The following is a 24,608-nucleotide window of genomic DNA, read 5'->3' as shown; positions in this document are numbered from 1 at the left end:
GGTTGGCGATAAAAGTTCATTTGGGTTTTTCTGTAAGATGGTTTGGAAAAATCCAAATGAACTTTCTGACCAACGCAATGATTTGTTAAAGCTTAGAAAGCAGAATCAAAATTAGGCAGATTGGCTCCAGAATCCGGGGTCTTAACCTGTGTCCTATCTTGCCGCTCTTATTCAATGGAAATTCCTATAGCTGTCATGTGCTTAGCCCTTTGCTGGGACTCCTTGGTAAATACTTACTGGTTGAACAGTTTCTTTGTCAAGGAGGAAAGCTTTTGAGATAAAAAGAAAATCCCATCTGAACTGGGACCGGTAGTGAGTGTCCAAGCATACATATATCAGAGAGTTTTCATTTTGGTCTGAGAATCAGGTCAAAGGGCAAGGCATCTAGTGAGTCTGACCTTCAGGCAATGGTGGTGCCTGTTGAGGCCATGAAGGGAACAGACTGTGTTGGGGTTCAGTTGGGTTCAAGATCAACACTGTGTGTACAGGGCTAACAGTGATGGTTAGTGAATGTCTCCATAGCCTGTCTATGTTTTAGATATAAATGACTTAATACTTGAGAAAGCTTTCTCTTTACATAGGTTTGCTGCTGCTGCTGCTAAGTCGCTTCAGTCGTGTCCGACCCTGTGCAACCCCATAGACGGCAGCCCACCAGGCTCCGCCGTCCCTGGGACTCACCAGGCAAGAACACTGGAGTGGGTTGCCATTTCTTTCTCCAATGCATGAAAGTGAAATGTGAAAGTGAAGGCGGTCAGTCATGTCCGACTGTTAGCGACCCCATTGACTGCAGCTTACCAGGCTCCTCCATCCATGGGATTTTCCAGGCAAGAGTACTGGAGTGGGGTTGCCATTGCCTTCTCTGTTACATAGGTTTGGATGTGTTCAGTTTTTCCCCTTAATGCTTTGAGGCTAATGCTCTTATGTGAACACTTTAAAATCACAAGTCTTGATAGCCTGTCTATGTTTTAGATATAAATGACTTAATACTTGCAAAAGCTTTCTCTTCATGTAGGTTTAGCTGTGTTCAGTTTTTCCCCTTAATGCTTTGAGGCTAATGCTCTTATGTGAACACTTTAAAATCACAAGAGATTTAGCTGACATTTTGTTGACATTTTGGGATGTGCAGGAGAAACTAGTGAAGAACTGTCTCCAGGTGAGCCTCTTAGGAATTTTCTTTTGTAAATTTAAGCATATATATTAACATTTTTTACATTCTTGTGTTGGTTTCTGCCATACAACCACGCAAACCAGCCATAAATATACATACATACCCTCCCTAACCTCCTTCCCTGTGATACATATATACCATGGAATATTACTCAGCCATAAAAAGAATGAGTTTGAGTCCGTTGAGGACTAGTGAGGTGCATGAACCCAGAGCCTGTTACACAGAGTGAAGTCAGAGAAAAAAAATACCATGCATTAATGCATATATATGGAATCTAGAAAAATGGTTTTCATGAACTTATTAGAGAAGCAGATATAGAGAAAGGACTTGTGGACACAGTGGGGGAAGGAGAGGGTGGGACGAATGGAGAAAGTAACATCAACATATATACACTCTCAGGTGTAAGATGGGCAACTGGTGAGAAGTTGCTGTATAGCACAGGAGCCCAGCCTGGCGTTCTGTGATGACTTAGAGAGGATTTGATCAGTAATTTATTTGGTGATAAATATCTTTGGAGGTACTCTTGTGTGCCAGGCACTGAGCTAGGCATGGAGGAGACACAACCGAGAAAGAAATACTGCTCCTGCTCTTAAGGATTCCGCTTTTTAATGGGAAAGAGTGTGTAAAAAGACAAGTAGTAAAAAATGCTATAATAGAGATGAGAAACCCCAGGGTTTGCCAGCCTTGTGACCTGCTGTATTTTGAGACTACCATGGGAGGCCAGATGCTTGCCCTTTTATGTTTTTGTTCTTAACATTTGTTACAGTCCATTTTTTGAGGAAAAGGACAAGGGAAAATAGCTAGAGATGTTTATACTATTTGTTCATCCAACTGTGAAAGCCTGACCATTTTATACATTTTGAAACTAATTCAATGACTCAAAATACTATCAATCCCCTGAGCAATCCCTTGGTAGAGGTGGGATGGCAGAGAAATAAACCTTGGCTAGGAAGTCACCCAACTCAGGAACAGGATGGGGGAGTGGTTAGGATTCAATTGCGGACAACAGAGTCCATTTTCACTATTTAAATGGAAAGTGGTCAGTTACCAGGTATGTATTAGATGACTTTCAGCTTAGTGGAGCCAGCCCTGGACCAAGCTTCTGGGAATAACTCCCAGTCCCCAGAATGTTGTTGCTTCTGCCATGATTGATTAGGACATTAAAACCTGCCTCTTGGCTGTGCCTCCATTCTACTCAGTTCTGAATTCAGGTCTCTCCTGAGTGCATCTGATTGGCAGACTCTAAATCACATTTGGAACCTGAGCTGCAAGGGAGTCTGGAAAAGCAGTGTCTAGTTTTCCTGTCTGCAGTACTACATGAAGTCATATTAGTTGGGGATATTAATTGATGGTATCTTTTGTAGTTCATTAAAATACTGAGATTCTTTCTCCTCTTGGACCTTTAGGCATGGACCTTGGTCACTACCCCTCTCCCCTACATATCATTTTCTTTTTAGGCCAGATGGCCTCTCAGTCCATGCCTAGGCAGGGCTGACTTTAGAGGCTTTTAGCACAGATTCTACCCAGTAGTGAAAGTGTCATGGGCTTCCCTGGTGGCTCAGATGGTAGAGAAGCTGCCTGCAGTGCAGGAGACCTGGGTTCAATTCCTGGGTTGCGAAGATCCCCTGGAAGAGGGCGTGCAACTCACTCCAATAGTCTTGCCTGGAGAATTCCATGGACAGAGGAACCTGGTGGGCTGCGGTCTATGGGGTCTCAAAGAGTCAGACATGACTGAATGACTAAGCACAGCTCAGTGAAAATGTCACAGAAATAAAAGTGAATGCAATTGGGTCTTCCTGGCCACTGGCTGCTGAATTACAGCTGGCATAAGTGGAGTTAGCTGATGCTGCTAGCCTTGTGGTGCCCTCAGAAACAGGCCCTTTGGGCCAAAGCCACCCAAAGCCAGGCCAGCAAAACATGGATTGGATTTCAGTCCCAACCTACTCCTTTGACCAGGCACCTTTGCACAGTGTACAACCTGCACAACCGTACGTGGCAGCTCTGGGAGTTTGGCTTATGTTCTTTCCCAGATCATGCAGAATGAGAAGGCATCCACACAGCACCTGGTCCGGTTAGCAGTGCTCTGCAGAAGGCTCACACAGCTCTCTCACCTCTCTCCACAGAGATTCCCCAGTGTGCTGGCTGCAACCAGCATATCTTGGACAAGTTTATCCTCAAGGTCCTGGACAGACACTGGCACAGCTCCTGTCTCAAGTGTGCGGACTGCCAGATGCAGCTGGCTGACCGGTGCTTCTCCAGGGCTGGCAGCGTCTACTGCAAGGAAGACTTCTTCAAGTAAGTCAGAACTGGGTGGTGGGGTGCAACTTGCTCTCCCTGCCCTAATCTAACCGCCTCCCCCATGCAGTGAGGGGGAAGCTTGTGGTAAGACAGGGGGCAGGGGTCTATCCTGTGTAGGACGGGTGAACCCTGGCTAAGAGGCTGTTCCTCATTGAGGTCCACCTTTTGATCACCAGCCCTATCATTCCTTGACGCCCAGAATCTCAGCCTCACATGAGCTCTGCAGGGGGCAGGGGTGAGGAGCCCGCAGGAGGCAGGAGCCAGACTTCTCCAGGGTGACTGACAAAGGATCCCTGCAAATCCTAAAAGGAGTTCCTCTTTCTATCTTTGTCAGTTGGTGCCTCAGGGCCCTTGGTTGTATCATTCCTGTGACTTTCAGAGTGGTCCTTTGAAATTCAGATCTAGAGGCATCTCCATGGCTGTTTCAAGGGTCTCAGAGAAGAGTTGCTCCTGGTAGGGGTTGAGCCAGGCTCATACCGTGTCATCGACTTCAGTGGAAATATGAGGAAGAGACAGTTTTGTGTGATGGTTTAGAGCTCAGACCCTGCCTGGGTTTGAACTTCCTTATTAGCTATGTGCTCTTGAGCAAGTTATTTAACTTCTCCGTGCTCAGTTTGCTCATCTATAAAATGGGGCTGATGACAATAGGGTTGTTGTTAGTTTTGAATGAGTCAACATGTGTAAGTTCCTTAGGACAGTGCCTGATACATGAGAACTAGCTCTTAAGACTGTCCTTGGTTTTTCATTCTGGGATTGGGTTCATCAGAAAGAAAAATCCTGTTGGAACTTTAGGTCAGAGTGAGGGGATCTCCTAAAATTTATTTTCCATAGCATTTGGTCTGGCACTTCTCTTCCAGAATTTATTACCTAGGCACTTAGGCTGGTGCCTCGAATGAAATGGACTGACTGGTAGGACAAGAGGTGAGGGGTGTCTGTCAGTGACAGGTGGCCCTTGGGGTGTGTGGAGTGTGGTGGGGCTGCGAGGTGGCTCACCAACACCGGGAAACACTGGGCAAAAATGAGCAAGCCGCAGAGAGATGGTGCGCCTCCTTCAAGGGATGTGTATTCTGGAGACAGAAGAAATGGGGAGAAGCACCATTCCTGGATATGGAACTAGATTTCTCCCAAATCCTTCCCAAGGTTTAACTGCAGGGAGTAAGTGATTTGAATTTCTGAGGATTCTCCAATTTTGTCAGTACAATAGGAGTTGAAAAGCACTTTAAAGATGGTGTTGATAACCCCGGGGGCTGCCTCCACGGCTTGTGCTCAGAAGGCAGGACTCATTGTCACTATCACACTTCGGTCAAATAAGCTCTGCTCTCTCCTTGAAAGTGTGTGTGTGTGTGTGTTTGTGTGCACGCGCACACACATCTATGCTCAGGCTCCCAAAGGGTGGGGCAGTGGCTAGCACAGGCACACCCAAGGTGAGGGGTGGGCCTCTGGTTCTTTTCTGTGGACTGCACCCCCCTTTCTCCCCATCTTCCTCTTACTTTGCCCACCCCTGATGCTCACCTTGTTGCCTGTATTCTGGCATGTAAGCAGTTCCATCCCCTCCACTCACGTCCTTTCTCCACAACAAGAATTTGCCTCAACCCTCTTTGCTCACAGATGCCCTGGTCAAGTACCATGGCAGCTCTTTGGGCCCCGGATAGGGCAGTTGTCATCCTCTGTGTTGGGGGGTGGGGGAAAGGGCAGGAGGAAGTAGGTGGGTGGGCCTGGCCTTGGGGCTTTGCTGAGCTGTCCATGCTTCCAGGGCCAGCGCCTCATCCTACCGTTTGTCCCTGGACCTTCGGAAATCCTCAGTGAACTCCAGGGTGAGCGGAAGGCCACATTGCCTTCTTGCCCATCTGGGGACAGTGGAGGTGCTGAGGGGTCCTTGGTCAGAACTCTGGCTGGGTACAGGCCTGTCAGGACCAAAGACCTAGAGCTCTGTAAGCAGAGAAGCCCTTTTGAGCCCTGGCATTGCCCTGGGGCCCTATCTGATGTTTGGACCTTGATTGGCTAGCTCCAGGTTTGGGAACAGGAGGTAGCAGCAGCTGGCATGTAGCTTTGGCTTTGGGAGAGGTAGTGATAAAGGAAGAGGATCGATTTAGACCCAGGAGGGGCCAAGCAGCGGGGTACAGAGGGATTAGCACAAGCCTACGAGCCATAAGCCCGAGACCAGAAATAACAATGACAATTACTCACCCAGGCTGTTGCCCCAATCCCTGCCTCCATGACCTTGGAGACTCATCAGTAGGGTCTCTAGTCATCTCCCCCTGGCTGCTGCCCACAACACCTCCCTCCCCCTGGCTGCTGCCCACAACACCTCCCTACCAGACCAGTGTCCTCCGTCACAGCTCAGGTCCTGACCCATCATCCCCAGCTCCTTTGGCAGGCCCCCCTCTGCCTACAGAATATTGCAGAAACACTGTGCCACCAGAGCCTTCTGCCCGGTGCCCAGCCTCCTGTCCAGTCCTAGCTCATGGCTTTCCTTGAGTACCTGATGCCCCCAGCAGGATGCCTCCTTTCCCAGGCGTGCTCAGCGTTTCCTCGTCTCCACACCCTGGTCCGGGGATGAGGTCCATCCTCTCAAGGTCTCCCCATCCTTCCATGGTGGTGAGTCCAGCTCCTCGGTGGAGGGAGCCTGGTGGAGGCCTGGCCATCTTACACCTTGTCTCTGCCGATGACTCAGCACAGGCTGCCTTGCTTGGCTGGTCCCTCATGCACCTGTTGGCCTGAGGAAAGGCTTATTAGCCATTCATTTTTCTGTCTCCCCCGTACACATAGGCTGTTGCTGGGCTTGATGCAACAAAGAGTAGATTACACGGTGAATTGACAGTGTGCTGTGGGGACCAGTTTCTTCTGTGCACAGCTTTGGCATCCTGCAAGTCACAGAGGCCCAGGCTGCCTCCCTTATTTAGCCATAGTTACTCTCCTCTCCTGAGATCTTTCTGCTTTGTAAGGTAGCCCACTATCAGGGCTGGAGCCCCTTGTTAAGAGGAGCTGGCCACACATTCAGTGCTGAATCCACAGGTCATTAATTCTGTGCTGGGGATGCTGTATGGAGAGAAATGGAAAGTGGAAGTGATACCCCCCCACTGCCCACAGAGGGACGATCAGACACAAAGCTCCAGGGAGGACCCTTGGATTTACAGGCAGTCAGGACTCACCCAGCAATGGGATCATGGCTGTTTGGTACGGGAAGGCCCAGGTGCAGCACAGTTTGGTCTAGCAAGACACAGTCCTTGGTGAGGACAGGGAGGGAGCATTGTCTACAGTCAGAGCGGCTTCATCGCCCATCCTCAGGGCTTGGGACCTGCTGCCCACTTGGGGCTCAGACAGTGGTCTGGCTGCAGAACTGGGGGTCTACTCCTCATTGCAGCTCATTAAAGGTCACCAGGCACCTGCTTTCAGCTGACATACATGCAGAGGGACACTGGGAGCAGAGAGAACAGGAGATGGGGCAGGAGGGGAGGGCAGTCCTGGGCACCCCAGTTCCCTCCTCCCACATCTCACACCAGGCTGCAGGAGTCACCTCTGACGGCCTCAAGAGAGCCCAGCAGGTGCTGTGCACTTGAGTCTGCCCAGCAGACCTCAGAATGCTTGCGGCTGTGGCCCTTGAAAGATGCCTGGTCAGAGGCATCTTCTCTATGCACCTTGAAGTAAAAGAGAAAAAGGAAAAATAAAAAGTACTACTCTCTTATGATATCTGCCTCAAAGCCTGACTCAGAGACAGAAGGCAGGATTCATTGACCTTACTGATCAGCACTGTGTTTCTAAGTTCCAAGATCAATACTTTAAATCACTTTGTTTTATAACAAGGGGCAGGGCCACTGCTTTGCACAACTCCAGGGACATCTTTTATTCTGTGTGAAGTTTTGTGAATCAAGACAGTATTGTGAGGAGCTGGAGGGGTGATTGCCCCAGAAGTGGGGGGAGGGTGGAGGTGAAAGATGGAGAGTGGTTTCCCCTAGCCTCGAGCCTGTGAAACAAGGCAGTACTGGTGCCTGGCAGCAGAGGGCGATGTTGGCGTGTGCACAGACAGAGAAAGAGGTCCTGTTGGAAGGTTGTACTCTGTGGTGGTTGTGCTTTGGAGGTGGGGTGGGGGCAGGGCGGGCCCTGTTAAACACTGTCTTGCTCAGTAACATTGGCTGATTTTTGCTACTGTGTTTTGTTTTGCCTCTTGAGTCCTTGGCTTCCCTTCTCCAAAGGAAATAAAGTTCCGAGGCCAGAGAGGAGAGGCGGTGAGTCGACTAATGCAGTGTGCTTCTGAGACTATTACAAAATTGCAAGCTAGGAAGCCAACAACTCCTTGGGTTGTGTTTGCTGAGCAGGTCCTGTCTGAACTTTGCATCCAGGTGTGGAGGATCCCTGGCTCCTTGCAGCCTGGGGATAGCAGGGGTCTAGGACTTGGGCTTCTGGGTCCCTTGCTCTTCACTGTCTGGGCCCTGGCAGCTCCCTTACTTTGAAGCATGATGAAAACAGGTTTTCTGCTCCAGGAACCAGTTCAAGTGCTGGAGGTTCTTAGGCAAGTTCCTTAATGTCTCTCAGCTCCAGTGCCCCAAGACTGGGTACATAGGAGCGTTTCGCAAGAGGGAGTCATTTTATGAGCAGACTGGTTTGCTGAACTCAAATGGAGCTTGATTGAATTACTGTTCTGTGTTTAACCAGCTGTTCATCAGCAAACAAGTGACCAGGCCTTCCTGAAAACCTCATCTCCTTATCTGTTAAGAGGTGATGTTCTAACCCACCGAGTTGCTGTGAAATGGGAAGAAGGTGGTGTGTAAACTGTGTCCAGCACTGCTGGGTTCTTCTTGCTAGGTGCTAGAATCTCTGCGTGTTGGGTTTCTGGCCCCGGAGGACTAGCTGTCAGAGTTCTCCCACAGGGCTAGGCTGGGCTGGCTTCTCCTGCCCCCCTGCTCCCACTGAGATGATTTTAAAAGCCTAGAACTCCTCACATGGAGGTCAGGGTAGTCTGGGTCGCGGCAGTGTACTGGGCATAAACCATGGCATAGAGATGCTGTGCTGATTTACACAAAAACCTGAGAAGCAAACCAGTGATTATTATAACATGAAAACAGAGAGCTAGAGAATTAAAGGGCAAGATCCACATACATTTTTAAGGTAAGCCACAGCCCTTGAGAACATTCCAGTCTTGTGGGGGAGCTTCAAGCTGTATCCTGGCTGCCAGGTCTCTATGCTCACACCTGCCTACCAGAGGAGGCCGTGGGGAAGAGTTGGAGTCGTTTGGGGGTGACTGCCACCCCAGGGGGCTCCTGTCTAACACTTCATGCTACTTTGGGGGTGTCTCCCTGTGCCTGAGGCCCTCCCCTGCCTGCACTGCGGGGACCCAGCGAGATGGGGGGCTGCTGGACCGTTGTCAGTGGGGCGCTGCGCCCCTCCCCCAGCCAGTCAATCTCTAGGCAGTAACGGGCTGTCAGCCAAGGGCAGGTAAGAGGCGTCCTTGGGAGCCCGGGAGCTGCTGATTTATTCCCGCCGTTCAGAACAGCCTGTCTCAGCTCCGGCAAGCTCTGCGTTTGGCCCGGCCGCAGGGTGGTTTCGCTGGCTCCTGTGAGGTCTTCATTAGTGACCTTGGGCCAATCACTCTTGTAACCAGGGCCTCCATCCCTCAGCTGGGAAGATGCCCATGGGACATCGGGCAACCTGGGGAACGTGGGGTAAGGCCTGCGCTCCGAGTTGGACATTTGGAGAGGGAGCAAGCACTGGGTTTGAATCCAGGCTCAGTGTGAATTTGGGGCATTAGACCTCTTGGAGCCTCACTCTCATCTTGAAAAAAGAGATGAAAATAAAAATGTCTATTCTTCTAAGTTACTCTGGGGACTGAGTGAAATGAGGTACTTAGTATCCATCATTATTGGTAACTACCCTTTTATTTATTTTTATTTTTTGATGTGGGCCATTTTTAAAGTCTTTATTGGATTTATTACAATATTGACTCTGTGATTTATGTTCTGGTTTTTTGGCCATGAAGCATTTTGGATCTTAGCTCCCCGACCAGGGATTCAACCCATACCCTCTGCCTTGGAAGGCTGGGTCTTAACCACTGGGCCAGCAGGGAAGTCCCTGGCTATTCTTATTAAGACGATGACAGCATATCTATGTAGGGAGGAGAGAAAAAAAGAAAAGGAGGGTCCTGGGGGCAGAGGCTACAAAAAGCCTTGAGCCAGACAGGGGTCCCGGAGAGGGAGGTGGGACCTGTCCAGCGCAATGGCAGGTCAGATGGCTGGAACAGCTGTCCGCCTCTTGGCATGGGGGTGGTGTGTGGAGACGCCATGGGTTTTCTCCACAGGATGCCATCCCCTCCCTGTGCGATCCAGAGCTCTGTGGTGGTGACCGCAGCCCTCAGCCTTCACTTCCCAAAGTGGAGTTCCCAGCTCTGGCAGGAGGGGCCAGCCCATGCTTGCAGGAGTGCCTCTAGCTGGCTGGTACCTTGCTGCCACAGGAAGAGGACACTTTAGTTCTGCGGTTGGTTGTGGGTCCAGTCTGGGGCCAGGTTCTTGCCGAGCCACCTGTTATTTTTGATAACTACACACCTACTATGACACACACACCATTCTCGAAAAATGTTCTTAAAGAACTCACAAGGGGAGGGTCTCTTTGACCTGTGACTTACCATAATTTCTGAATAGTTTATAGTCTAATCCCCTCACTAAGCAAATTAAACCTTTTAAGGTAACGATCAGATGGTTCAGATAGTAGCTGTGCGTGTGGACATTTGTAAGATTCAAACACACTTGTGGGACCAGGCCCACTGTCATTTGCAAAGGCCTGTAATCAAGGCAGAAGCAATTACTTAGCCGAGCAGCTCCCCCTGGGACCTGAGGCCGTATATCAGGCAGTGATGAGTCCACAGATTATCTGTCTGCCCGCCCCGGAGCCCTTCTGTTCGGCTGCGCCTGCCCACCCTCCAGAAGCCCACGCTTGCCGCCGTGAAGGCCTCCTGACATCTGTGGTACCTGCATACCAGAGACGTGTGTGTCCTGGGGAATCAATTTGGAACCAAATAGTTGCAGATCAGCCTGAGAGTCAGCCAGCATCTGGCTATGGCAACATAGTCCTCAGACAAAGAGGGATTGGAGTAACATGGGAGTGGGAGGTGGGGGCACCCTGCCACACACCGGCGGCATCAGCAAGCCCCATTCTCTTAATCACTGGGACTCCACCCCTCCCTCCTTTACCTCCCGCCCCCTTTCATTCAGGGTCCCACCTCCAGAAGGCCCTCTCTTTCCCTTCCCACTGCCTCTGTCTTCTCTCGGGCCCTGTCGCCTGCCTCTGTACCCCTGGAAGCTTTCCAATCAGCTGTCCTACTCGTCTTGTTCCCCTCATGCCTTCCTGCTGCAGGCCCATCTTTGGTCACCTTACGACCCTGGCTCCTGAATCTCCTGAACCCAGCACTCAGGGGTTCATCGCCTGGCTCCATCACACTGCTTGCTGATTCTCTGGCCAAGATCACGTGAGCGTCCAGTGAGAGCCAGTCTCTGGCTTGTGGCTGTGGCTCCTGGGGTCTGTCAGTGCCCCTGGAAGCCCCACCTGAGGAGGAGCCATGGACCAGCCATAGACCCCGCGATGGGCATCGTGGGTCCTTGTGGCTGGCTGCAAGATGGGGTGAGAGTGGCTTGGGAGGGGGCCCTATGCCTCTCCCGTCCCAGTGCCTGCTGTACCTCCATGAGAATGAGTTCTCAGGCCTTGAAGGGCTCAAGACTCAACAGGCAGTCTGCACCTGCTGCAAGAGGGCCTAGAGCACCCATTACATAGGGTTTCTCAAAGCACAGTCCATGCCACAGCTGCACCAGGGTCATTCATGAGGGGCATATTAAAAATGTGCAATCTGGGGCCAGGGTCAGGAATCAGGGATGGCTTTTCTGCTTTTAAGCAAACATCCCAGTTGGCACTTCTACACTTCTGTAATTTGGTTATAGCTCAGCTAACACCTTGGCAGAGAAGAATTAGCCTGGGATCAGGAGGGCTGATTAAGTGCCCGAATGAAGGGGGTGGAAAGGAGGGACAATGTTGTTGGGCTAGTTGGCAGCCTGTCCCACCTGTGCAAAGGGACTAATAATGCCTATGATAAGGGCTCTTGTGAGTTCAGGCGAAAGAGCTCACTAGAAACTCCCCTGGTGAGTCCTAATGCTTCATGCATGGTCACAAAAGTTTGAGAGAGATGGACTGGACTCTGGGGGAAGAGGGTCAGATCCTACATGTCCCATTGCCTCTTGGGAAGCAAATCTCCCCCCAGCAGGGAAAGCAGGGACATGTGATTGGGGGAAGGGAGAGTTGGGCTGTAGATTTTTTTCCTGCCACTCACTGGGCTATATGTGATCTTGAGCAAATCTCTGACCCTCTCCGGGCCATTTTCTTCTGTTAAACGAGGAGGTTGGACTAGGTGACTGATTTTAAAGCTCTTCCAGTTGCATTCATCTCAAAGTAATATTGAATGCTCACTGAAAAGAAAAATGTTATATTAGAAACTGCAAATAAAAAGTGGAGCCTGAGCGGAGTTCTGCTGGGCCTGGGAGGTTTATGTGTGAATATGCGTATGGCGTAGCTGTGTCCCCATTCTCCAAGGCTCTAATGTTCTCCAGTGTCAGGCCTTTTCCAAATATGGCACCTTCTACATCTGGAGAAGGCTGACTGTTCTAGGGCAGGACTCCGCGTGCTGTGACATGGCTGTGGTGGTGATATATGTTGGAAATATTGGTACATACAGTAACAGTAAATATCAGCGACTTACCTGTCAAGCGTGGTGATAGATAAAAGAAATACATGGAGGAAAGTGTCAACTGGGGAAAAAATATACGGCCAGCAGTAAATCACCGCCACGCAATTAAAGCATAAAATTAAGTTGTGTGATATTTTGTTTTCTTGGGATGGTGCACCGCTCTGTGGCGGCTCCCACGCATGGGGGCTGCCGTGGGCCTGGGTTGGACTGCTCCCAACAGCCCAGAGAAAGGAAGAGGATGGGGTTCAAATTCCAGCTCCGCTGTCTATTGCTGTGAAGTCTCTGGCGTGTTTCTTACCCTCCCTGAACTTATTTCTTCCCCTACAAATGGGGGAGTGGCGCCCGATGTAATTTGGGGTGGAGCCAATGAGATTTGCTGACAGATGAGGGTGTCCAAGGCTGTGGGCCTGAGCAACTGGAAGAGAGAAATCACCCTTCTCTGAGATGGGGAAGGAGCAGATGCTGAGGAAAGATTAGGAATTGAGATGCTGAGGGGGCGGCCATGGGATGTACCATCTGGAGTTGGGAGGAGGTCCCAGCTGGAGGTGGAAGTTGAATCCCCAGAGGTGTGGGATAGATAAGAAGAGGTGGAGGGAGGTGGAACAGGGGCTGCCACAGAAAGGAGCAGAACCCGGAAAGCCAGGTCCCGAGGCCCAGTGAGTGACGTGTTCTAAGGAGGAGGGAGAGCCGATGTGGTGCAAGGTGAGGAACAATGAGACCTGACCAACGGATTCAGCAGTGTGGGGCCCCTCAGTTAAGTGAAGTTGGGGTTGATTCATGGGCGACCACCTGACTGGTATTAGTCAAGGTTTCCCACAGAAATGCAACCAACAGGGAGGGGGGTGTGTGGGTGTGTGGGTGTGGGTGTGTGTGGGTGTGTAAAGAGATTTAATTTAAGGATGGGCTCACAGGATTTCAGAGTCTGAGAAGCCCCAAGACCTGCAGTCAGTGGGCTGGAGGACCCAGGAGAGTTGATGGTATATACAAGTCAGTAGGCTTGAGACCCAGGAAGAGCCAGCACTTCAGTTCAAGTCTAAAGGCAGGAAAAGACCGATATCCCAGCTCCCGCAGTCAAGCGGGAGGAGCTCACTCCTGGGACGACAGGCCTTTGTGGTCCCTTTGGGCCTTCACCTGACGGGAAGAGGCCCATCACAGCGAGGAAGGCAATCTGCTTTACTTGGTCGACTGTTTGAAATGTTAATCTGTCCAAAACCACTTCTAGACACACACAGGAAGACGTTTGACCAAATATCTGGGAACTTTATGGCCCAGTCAAGTTGGCACATGGCAACTTGTGGACTCAAGATAGAATGAGAACAGGGGCATTAGAGACTGTGTATAAACCCCTTTTTTGAGGGATTTTGCTCCGAGGGGAGTAGAGATGCAGGGAGGAGTAGGGTCAAGAGGTTTTTGTCTTGAAGTGGCAGAAGTAACAGTGTGCTGTATGCTGCTGGGTACCTGTGATAGAGAGGGGACATTGATGATGTGGGTGCCAAGGGGCCTAGTTGCTTGGTGAATGATCTTCCTAGGAAGGGGTGGACTCTGTGCCCAGATGGGCCGACCGCCTTGACCGGGAGCACAGATGGGTCAGCTGTAGGGAGCAAGAGACTGGGCATGCGGTGGGTAGACAGAAGAGGGGGAGTGCCTAGCAGGCCTTTGCTGAGAGCGCCTCTTTTGTCCCGGAAACAGGGAGCTGGGCCACCAGCTAAGACCAAGGATGAGGGGATTGGGAGAGAGAAGGGATGGGAGGGTGGGAAGGTTAACAGACAAGAGGGGGCACTGTGCTTTCTCAGGCCCTCCTGAGGTCTGGACCCTGAATTTAAAGGTCATCTAGTCAGTGAGGAGGTCTGTTTCCCTTAGCTCTGTTCTGACATCTGTGCTGCGTGGCGGAGGTCGGGGTTGAGAGCAGAGTGGAGAGTGAGGGTATGGGCAGGAGAGGGGTTCCTAGGATGGACCACAGAGTCTTTGCTGGGTTGGGGGGAAGTGAGGCCGTGAGGAGAGTGAGGGGCGGTGAGAATGGGCCGGGTGGCAGGGTTGTGGGAGTCAGGCTGCTGTGGGCACCGAGTGGAAGGGTAAGACACTGTGACACTTGGAAGTCATTCCTGGAGGCGGTCTGGCTCCTGATGGCGTTGTCTGGGGTGCACCATGAGAGGGAGTATCTGAGGATATGGCCTTCAGGGGTGCCTGCTCTGTCACTCAGCCATGTCTGACTCTTTGTGACCCCATGGACTGTAGCCTGCCAGGCTCCTCTGTCCATGGGATTTCCCAGGCAAGAATACTGGAGTGAGTTGCCATTTCCTCCTCCAGGGGATCTTCCTGACCTGGGTATAGAACCCGAATCTTCTGCGTCTCCTGCATCAGGTGGATTCTTTACCACTGAGCCACCTGGGAAGCCCATGACCTTCAGGAGAAGAGGGCAAAGAATTCAGTGGACAGGGTCAGGAGGGACTTGCTGTGGGGACATTGATGTCACCGAGAATTCTGGCAACAGGGATGGTGAGCGTGAGGGTGAGCCAGGAGCAAAATCCACCCAGGAGGGAGGGGGTGGGCTGGGGGTGGCGATGACACCCCAGGGAGGGAGCAGGGTCCCCTGAGTGGTGGTGGGGTTTAAGTGAGGTTATGGACACAGGGGCACACAGCAGGTGCTTGGTAACTGGGAGCTGCTTTTTAATCGTATTGGTGACCTGAATATGGTACCTGGTCTGATCGTAGGTGAGAACATAAATTGAGGAGTGTGCTGGAACACCTGTGTATAGGGTTTACATGCACCTGTTTCTAGAAGATGTGGTGCCTGCCAGGTGTGCCTGTCGTCCCTTTTGCAGTATCTGGAGACCCTGCGCTGGAGAGTGGGCCAGCCAGGCCTGTTGAGAGGGGTGGGAGTGGACAGATACATGGGCCGAGGGAACTCGGGCTTGAACATGGAGGGAAGGGTGAGACCAAGGACACAGGTTTCGTCCTGTCGCTGGGGTTGGGGCAGCCCTTGAATGTCAGCCATGACGCCTAGTGCATTTCCACAGACAGCAACCCAGGCCCTTCACGCCTGACCTGTAGGGGCAGGGGAGTGTCGACAGGATCAGTCAGTGTGTTGGGGTGACACTGTCGGGAGAGGGTTCCTGGGGCGGTCCCCACATTGCAGGGTCGGGGACCCCAGTGGCTCAGAGGGGACAGGGCCCTGAGCCCCAGTTCCAGTTCAGAGTGGGTGCACCATGACTGGCTTCTCGGTGGCATTTGCGTCTCTGACGCCCACTGTGTGCCAGCCATGCTGTCAGAAGCACCAAGTTCAAATCCTGGTCTTTCTACTCTGTGCCTGTGTGAGCTGGGGCCAGCACCTCACCAATCTGAGCCACAGTTTCTCATTTGTCAGAAGGTATCAGAGTCCCTACCTTTCAGGCTGGGAGACATTTGTGGACTGAGTGTAATGATGAGAGCAACATGGGGTGAAAAGTTGATGTTTTAATAAACTTCAGGCCTCATTTTACAGGGAGTTCAAGTCCCTTCTTTGAAAAGCTTTTGCCAGGAGCTGCAGCTATTATGGGCTTCCCTGGTAGCTCAGACGATGAAGAATCTTCCTGCAATGCAAGAGACCCAGGTTTGATTCCTGAGTCAGAAAGATCCCCTGGAGAAGGGAATGGGCACCCACTCTAGTATTCTTGCCTGGAGAATTCCATGGGCAGAGGAGCCTGTGGACTACAGTCCATGGGGTCACAAAGAGTCGGTTATATCACGTGCTAATTCTCCCCTGCTTGCGCCGACCCGCGCTTGAAGACGCAGTTGGCACACTCATTCCTCCCAGCATGCATTCGTCCACTCCTTCAGAGGTTCTCGCTGGGCAGGGCTATGAGAATCGCCGGTGATGTTGCACTGTGGAGGAAAAGCCTTGTGAGCTGTTGGAATTCTTCCTTGCATTTTCTTTGTCATTTGGATCAGCTCCAACTGCTTTCCCTGGGGAGACCGGCTGTCCACGGAGGTCTGGCAGGGCAGCACTCACCAGAGGGGTTGTCCTTCTGATGAGTGAGGCCAGTGCCGTCTGCACACAGTAGGGGCTCAGTGATAGGATGAGGCGGGTGCTGACTGGCAAGTTCCTCGGAGGCCTCTTCCTTGGCCAGTGTGCTGCTTGCCCCCATCGCCGTCATCCTTCAGGGCATATTCACAGTTGTATCTTATTTCCATCCAGGAAGTTTTAGCCACGGCCATCTCATTACTGCCTGCCGCAGAACAAGCCGCACAGCCTTTCAAGGCCATGGCTGTTGCACCTGCAGCCCTGGCTAGTCTAAGATCTGGAAACTCACGACAGTGTTGTCATTGCATCCGCAACCCACAGGATGACGGCACCGTGTTCTGGGCTCGCTGGCTCTGACCAGGAGTGGGGGTTGGGTGCCCCTTGGGCCTCAGCCACACTGGGGGAACCCTGTGGGCCCCAAGGGTGCACACAGTCCCCTCAACAAAGGGTCCCATTGGCTGTGCTTCAGGGGGAGAAAGGTAACGAGAAGCAACTTCCACTTACCATCGGCATAAATCCCACAATCAGGAAAATTGCTTCAATTGCTAAAAAACGCTGGTGGGAAAGTCCATTTATTTTTCATTTTTCTTGTGCACTTGCCACCCTCATGCATGAATCACTGTCGGTATGTAGATTAAATTTATACCCCTGTTATCTTTCATGTCTCTGGGGCTCTGGTGTCAACTGGGCTTCTGGTTACTGAAAACCACTGCCTGCTTTTTAGTGGGGAGAGGATATGGCCCTCCCTGTGGGCAGGGGCGTGGCGGGGTCTCCACTGTGTTTTGGAGTCTCTGCTTTGTTTTGAGGTCTCTGCTCTGCCTTTCTCCTCCTCAGGTCTCTCCGCCCTCGATTCAGCCACAAGACTTGCTTTTTGGAAAACTCTAGTTCTTCTCTGGAGCTGCTTCTGCTCCATCCTTTGCAGCAAAGGATTTGAACACTCGGGTTTTATTTGAGAGGGTTTGCAGTGAGCAGGATGAAGGCATTGTTTCATTTCAAACACCTGCTTTGTGCATTGCCTTGGCCTGGATAGAAAAACTATAGTGCAATTTGAGAACACACTCTAGTGACATATATGCAGGCTTTCCTTTCCTTTGTCCCTGAAACACACACGCACACGAGCTGGGTGCCTGCCTGCCTTCCTCTCTAATACAATGACGTGATTAAACAGCAGTTGCGGAAAAAGCCTGTTCTCACCTGTGCTCTGGTAGGTACTGAGCCACAGAACCACCTAGAACTGAGAGTGGACGTTGTTCTCCATTCTCAGACTTGGCCATCGCCATGCACAACCTCTGGAAGCATGATTCTTTATTCACTGACTTATTCAACAGATGTGATCTCTACTTTTCTGGGTCCTGGACTTGAAATCTGATGAAAGCTTTGAAACCTTTTGAAAAATCGGATGGAAGTCCAGACCCTAACTCCTGATGCACAATTTTGAACAACACAGGGGTGGCTGACAGAGCCTGTCCTGAGCTCCAGTCTGAGCACCTCTGCTCGCAAGAGGCCTGCTCCATGCACGCCACCCTCCTCACAAAACCCAGAGGCATTCCAGGAGTTCAGAAGTCTGGGGTTCTTTCAACCCAAACGCCTCAGCCCCTCACACCCTGACGCCCTCCTTGTATCTTGCCTCAGTGGAGCAGTCCTGGGGGCCACACTCCTGGCTCTTTGGAGATTATCCATCTAGACCCCCACTTCTCTGTGACCGTGTCCCTGGGAGGGGGCTGAAGCCACAGCTGGCCATGCCTGCTCTGGGCTCCTGCAGCCCCCCAGCAGGTATCATTACTGCACAAGAGACCCATCATTCTGCATTAATCTGGGATTCATCATGATAGCCATGACCATAATTAATTTATTTGGTATTAATGTGGATGAAATATGTACTGTCCTTTCAGGGGAAATCAGGCTGCCTATAAGCATTAGTTAAAAGGACCATTAAAATCAAACCTTCCCCAGATCCATTAGGCGAAGTCTTTCATCCTGAAGAAGATAAAGTTCTGCTGTGTGAAATGTCATGAATAATTAGGTTGATTGCTGTTTTAAACTCTGCCCCTTCCTCCCCAGCCCCTCCTGCTTCCCTCCTGAAGCAGGGAAGGCTCACCTGCAGTGGCTCACCACCGCCCCCGCCCCTTCATCGCCGCCTCTACACTGGCCCCAAATTTCCCTCTGACCTCTGGGACCACTGACGTGGCTCTATGTGTGTGGCCAGAATGGGGAGCGGGGCTTAAATGACCCAACTGGACTATATTTTCAATGGGTCTACTTCTCTTTCCTTCCCAGCCTTGGGCCAGGCTGGTGGTGGGCACCTTCCTCTTATCTCAGTGCTGCTCCAGAAAGGTGCAGATGGAGAGAGGTCTGAGGCAGCATCCTTTAAACTCGGGTCTGCAGACTCCCTGCCCGGAATGGTGTCAGGGGTAGAAGTGCAGATACCTGGGCTCACATCTCTGGAGCTGTCCGTGGGAAGGGGGAGGAGGCTGGTAAGGATGGTTTGACGTGTGCAGGGTGGAGGGGAGAGGAGGAAGAGAGGAACCATCTCAAGAGCCCTGCTCTGCTGCCGAAGTGCAATTTCTCTGGAGCCCCTGTGTGGATCCTGACATGTGGGGTGTCCTGGCCATGCGGCTCCACCTGTGGGAAGCACGCGAAGAGGTGTTCTGCCTGATGCTTTATGCACATGGGCATTTGCAATTGCCCTGTGGGACTGGTCCTTTAGGCTTCACCAGAAGGCTGAAGAGACCAGGAAACAGGGTGAAACTGTCTGCTCAGTGGGACTTGGAAAATCCTATGGCCCTGGGTGAATTGATGACCTGTTAACTGGACAACTGGATGGCCCAGAGGTGGAGGCCCATGGACACCCCAGAACAGTGGGGTGGGCGAGGGGCTGATGAAAAGTGGGGGGAAGCCAGACCCCTCTCCCCACCCCCGTGCTCTAATCCACTCTCGTTCCCTGACAGGCGCTTCGGCACAAAATGCACAGCCTGCCAGCAGGGCATCCCCCCGACCCAGGTGGTCCGCAAGGCACAGGACTTCGTCTACCACCTGCACTGCTTCGCATGCATCATCTGCAACCGGCAGCTGGCCACGGGGGACGAGTTCTACCTCATGGAGGACGGGCGACTGGTGTGCAAGGAGGACTATGAGACAGCCAAGCAGAACGGTAATTAGCTGGGCCCTGCATGGCCAACCTCTGTCCTGCCAGAGTCCAGGCTGCCCACCCCTCGGAGCCCTGCAGGCATCCTGCCTCTTCTAGAACCTTCCCAGATGCCTGAAGGGAGAGAGATCTCTCACCCACCCCCCATCCCCAGTCCTCGGCATTGGCTTCCCCACTGAAAGCATCAAGTTATGGTTGCTGAGCAGCTGCTTGTCTTGGGACAAGGCAGTACTTTGGCTCAGGAGTAGCTGGGGAGCTTGTGCTCATCATCACTCAGACTCCCTGTATTGGGACTTAGCCACTGGACCCCCAGGGAAGTTCCATGCTCCTTAGTTTTTGTTTGTTTGTTTTTTGCTGTAAAAAACTTTATTCTTTCCATTTGGTCCAAGGCTTGAGGGAGGGCTCCAAGGTGTTAACAAGCTGCCCAGTGGTTGCAGAGAGGGACTTCAGGCAGAAACCCTGGCATTAGAGGGTCTCCAGAGACTCCTAGTTGTGCTTGAGGGTGGGCCTTTGAAGAGATATTCTCCCACCCCCACCCAGGGACCAGCCAGCCTGCGGAGGTGGGTCAGGTGGCCAGCCATCTTCTAGATGAGTTTCACCTCCTCCCCTAGGAAGTGGTTCTCCAAGAAGTCACATATGCAGGGGTCTGCAAGGGGAGAACCCAGGCCATGCAGATCTGAAAGGGTGTGGTTTGGGTTCTTCTCCATGAGAAGGGTAGCTTCCACAGCATCCTGGGTCTTACCTGACTCATCTCGAGGTGGCTCTTGCGTGTCCAGGAAGAGGGCGCGGCCGCTGCGCTGGTTTTGCATGTTCAAGACTCACTCCACACCCTTGCGCTCCTCCTCGTCCGACTTGCAGGAAAAGTGGCCCACACCCTCAAGAGCCATATTGTTGTGGTTGAGATGGAAGCCCAGAGAGAGGTAGGTCTAGGAGGCCTGCAGATGCATGCTGACCAGCCGGTTGGTGGCGGCCTCCCCTTGATGGAGTAATTTTGATGCATCTGGGAGCTCATGGTTGATGGGTAATAGAGCTAAGCTCAAAAAATGGTGTTGGCTTGTCCTGGTGATAGTGGACAGTTGAGTGGAGGATTCCAAAGGTCGCGACTGGTAAAAAGGTTGGAGGGTGGTCGGAGGCTGGAGCGAGGGGTGTCCCTGGGTCTGTTCCTTCCAAGCACTGTTGAAGCAAGAGACAGATCCCTGGACCGCCCCGTCCTTAGCTTTCTATATCGGGGTGCACATTTACCTCAGCACCTCCACACCTCAAAGGCAAGAGCCCAGGCATTGGCCTAAGTCCCTCTTAGAACAGGTCAGCTTGTGTTTCCGTTAGACGTGCTGTCTCTCCTCTCAGACTGCAGGCTCCCTGAGGGCAGGGACTTGGTGATGAGTCCTGTGTCTCCCAAAGGCCCTCATGTGGGAGCAGATGCTCAGCAGGTGCTCTCCTCACTCAGGGAGACTCATCCATCTCAACCATCTGCTCCTGCGCACCCGGCCACCCTCCCCGGCCGCCTCCGGGCCACGTCCATGGTCTGCACAGAAGCTGACAGCACGGACTGCAGCTGAGGTCGGGCCCCAGGATTGAGCAGCCACCCGAGAAAAACCTGCCTTCACAGGGGCGGCCTGGGCAGCAGCTGCTCTGCCGCCTAAGGTCGTGTTCTTGGGCAGCCCTGGGTCTTTCCTGGGACTTTTCAGGGCTTGGGGAGCTCTTGAACCCCCATTCCCTGGCTCCCCTCAGAAAGACCATGTCTGATTTCCCACCTCCTACCACCTCACCTCAGGCTCCTCACTCACAGCTGTACCCTACAGCCTGGCTCAGATTTTGGCATTTGGCCAAACTCACCTTGGGCATTTCAGATGCACGAACTCATGAAACATCAAGGTCATTTGCCCTTGACTAGAATTTTTATGAACTCAGGGTGTTCTGCAGAATGCTCTTGTTGACAGCTCTGGGCTTGAAAAAAAAAAAAAAAAAAAAAGCAACCACAATTTCGTGTATATCTTTCCAGGTCTTTCCTGAGTTCCCACCTATATATTATATAGTTATGATCAAAACATGGAGAAATTAGTTTTTTGCTTAATAAATACAGTTCAAGGGTGGTGATGGGGAGGCCCTTTTGGTGAGGCTGCTGGAGCTCAGCTTGGCTCTGGCAGAGGTGGGAGGGACAGCACCTCTCTCTTCCATCACCCGCCCCCCACTCTGCCCGCCTCCCCCAGCTCTGGCCTTTTGCATGGACAGCCCTTCCATCTCTTCTTCTCTTTCCTGGGCCTCTGCAAGCCTGCTCCCAGACTCCTTGCTTTAATGTATTAATCTGCTCTGGCTCCTTAAAACTCACTTGGTGCTGTTGCTTTGGAGTCAATTACGGTGTCACAGAAGATTAGGGCGTCTTGTCAGGGATAAACCATCAATGCAGAGGGACTCAGAGAGCCCAAGCTGTCTTCGGAACTCTGATGCCCTTCACCAGAGACATTAAGGATGCAGGCCTCCCCCCAGGCCCCGTGGCTGCTTCTCGCCATCAGAGGCCTCATTTAGACCCTGAGAAGTCACAGCCTGGCCTCCGCTGCTGCTGTGGATGGGTCAAGAAAAAGGAGAGACCAGCTGGGGAGGCAAGAATGACCCAGTGGAGCTCACACTTGTATCCAGGATTGTTTGCGCCACGCAGAACCTCTGAAGGACAGTAGAAAGACACTGGACCTGGCCTCAGAGGCTGGGGGACATCTCTGCTGGGTCACCTACTAACTTGGGGGTCCCCTGGCGATTGTGTACCTGGTTGAGCCTTAGCATCTCAGCGCCGCAAGGGGAGTCAGAGCATCTGCCACACAGGGCTGTGTCCTGGGGTTCAAAGAGGCTGCAGCTTGTGGAATGGGATGTCGCATGAGGGAGAGGCCAGTGTGGAAGAGAAACACAAACAGTAAATGTGCTGTAGGTTTGCCAGCAACCGGGCGTGATACAGTGTTTCTGGTGTGTTATTCTGGCCTCTGGCTGTCTGCGAGGCTGAGAACACTCCATCCCACGGAATCTGGGTGATTCTGAGTGCAGCAGGGGCCTTGGTCTGCTGTGGGACATTGGGCTTTCTCTTTTTATGTTTTGATCCCTTCTTGCTAATCTAAACATTCTTTCCGACTTAGGTACCCTCCATTGTGCTACACAAAGGATTGAGTATCAGCTATTTGTACCTTGGTGTGAATAATTTTGTTCATTTGTTACGTTTCCTTGAATATTTGCATTTTCAATATAATGAGGTTGCCTTTTATGCCAAGGACAAGTGCTAGGAGACCCTGCATAATTCAAAACTAACATATTTTAAGGCTAATTTTCCCATAGGAATTAATGTGAAAAATCGAGGTGGGATGTATTCTGGGAGCACATAAATCCATAATCAGTGAAATGTATCTTTGCCTTAATGCTACTTTTTATTTTCTCAGCACTATCTCAGTCCCTCCCAGATGCTCTCTCCTAAATTAACATCCTAGGGTATCATGGTCTTGCTTGGCCTTCCTCATAGCGTTTTATCACATTTAACTTCCGCACCAAAGTTATTGATTTTTGGGTACATTTTTCAGCATGAGCACTGCCACTGCTACTTAATGAATACTTGGATGACACTGTTATAGGATATAAAAAAGATTTTAAATTATAATAACAGTGAATGTTAAAATAACAGCATAATAGTCCCTGTAATCGCAAGAAGAAAGTTCTGTGCATGTAGCCAGCAGTACAGAACCAAGGAGCCACCAACCCAGGACAACGGGGGTTTGTCCCAATGGCACTGCCCAATGGCCATGCTGAGAACAATTTCTAATTCACTAAGGCAACCTATTTTGAAATTAAGTGATTCTTGATGAATTAAATATTTGGAACGTTTCCATTATTTCAAATTTTGTGTGTAAAGAGTATATGGACTTTTTTTTTTAAGGTTTTAAAAAAAAATCTTTATTTTTGGCTGCACTGGGTCTTCGTTGCTTTACACGGGCTTTCTCTAGCTGCATTGAGCAAAGGCTACTCTTCATTACCGTGCACGGGTTTCTCACTGTGGTGATTTCTCTTGTTGTGGGGTGCGGGCTCTTGGCACACAGGCTTCAGGAGTTTCGGCTCTCAGGCTCTAGAGTGCAGGCTCAGTAGTTGTGGCCCATGGGCTTAGTAACTCCTCGTCATGCAGAGTCTTCCCGGGCCCGGGCTTGAACCCGTGTCCCCTGCATTGGCAGGCAGATTCCAATCCACTGCACCACTTCCTCCCCATTGGCAGGAACTCTGAAGAGTATATGAATATTTTTGAAAGGCACTATTTTGTATTTACATCGAGTGCTGTCACATTGTTATTTCTATAAATATGGGAAGAAGGAAGTGATTCCCAACAACGAGTTTTGAAGGTTTTCTCAGTGTCTGCCTCGGTGGCTCTGGAATCCTTCCTCATTGGGTTCAGGACCCCAGGGAGGGACTTGGGTGGCGGGGCTTTGAGGATGACGGTGGCTCTGCTGGGGAAGAAAACAGCCCGAGGAGAAGGGAGGGCTGGGGGCCTGTCCCCCATCCACTGTGTGCACCATGGCTTGTTGTGTGAGCCGGGCTGCCCACACCCAGGCTTCTGAAGGTGAGAGGACTTGCCCATATCACTGACTCAGTGAGAATGGTGAACCCAGGTCTCCTGACCCTGAGAAAAGCCATTTAGAATGGTCATGAGGATCATAGGCACATCAAGCTCTTGATAAACATCAGCTATTATTGTTGTTTTAAGAGAGGACTTCCTTGGATGGAAGGGAAGAAAGGGAAGAAGATAGACATGGAGCAGACCCTCTTCAAAGGACACCAGTGTGAAGGGGCACAGAGAACTCAGGGGGCTGGAGGCAGCTGCCATTCCGCTTCCTGACTCTGGGCAGGGGTGCTGGGCAGAGAATGGATGAGCCTAAGTGCTGGGAGAGGAGCAAACCACTTAAACTCGGTGCTGCTTCTGTGCTGGACTCTGGCTGAGAAGAGCCTTTGACTTATAGGCACCTGAGGCTCAAAATCCGTTGAAGACAGTTGATTAGTCAGCTTGTTGTCCCGAATACTCTTTATACAAGTGTTTTTCAAAAAAATGTGTTTGAATATGAGCCACAGTAAGAAACTTGTTTTAACTCGGCACACACATTCAACTTAACACTGATCAAGTTTTATGAAGCAACACTTGCCCTCATCTGCCTCATCCACCCCAGCCCACCCCACCCCATCCATCCCAGCCCAGCCCAGCCACCCCAGCCACCCCACCCCATCCATCCCAGCCCAGCCCACCCACCCCACCCCACCC

General features: G+C 51.5%; 1 protein-coding gene and 1 pseudogene across 1 annotated transcript in view; one reads left to right on the top strand and one right to left on the bottom strand.

The window, feature by feature from the left end:
• Positions 1-24,608, top strand: part of LHX4 (LIM homeobox 4) — a 43,534-nt gene that overhangs the window by 14,641 nt on the left and 4,285 nt on the right. The window contains exons 2-3 of the mRNA XM_040263866.1: positions 3,292-3,463; positions 19,137-19,339. Of these exons, the coding sequence (XP_040119800.1) occupies positions 3,292-3,463; positions 19,137-19,339 (375 nt within the window). The remainder of the gene's footprint in view (positions 1-3,291; positions 3,464-19,136; positions 19,340-24,608) is intronic.
• LOC120880506 lies at positions 19,820-20,345 on the bottom strand (annotated as a pseudogene).

This window comes from Oryx dammah, unplaced genomic scaffold (genome assembly GCF_014754425.2).
Source record: "Oryx dammah isolate SB20612 unplaced genomic scaffold, SCBI_Odam_1.1 HiC_scaffold_21, whole genome shotgun sequence".
Lineage (NCBI taxonomy): Eukaryota > Metazoa > Chordata > Mammalia > Artiodactyla > Bovidae > Oryx > Oryx dammah.
This window is presented reverse-complemented; position numbering and strand designations above follow the sequence as displayed.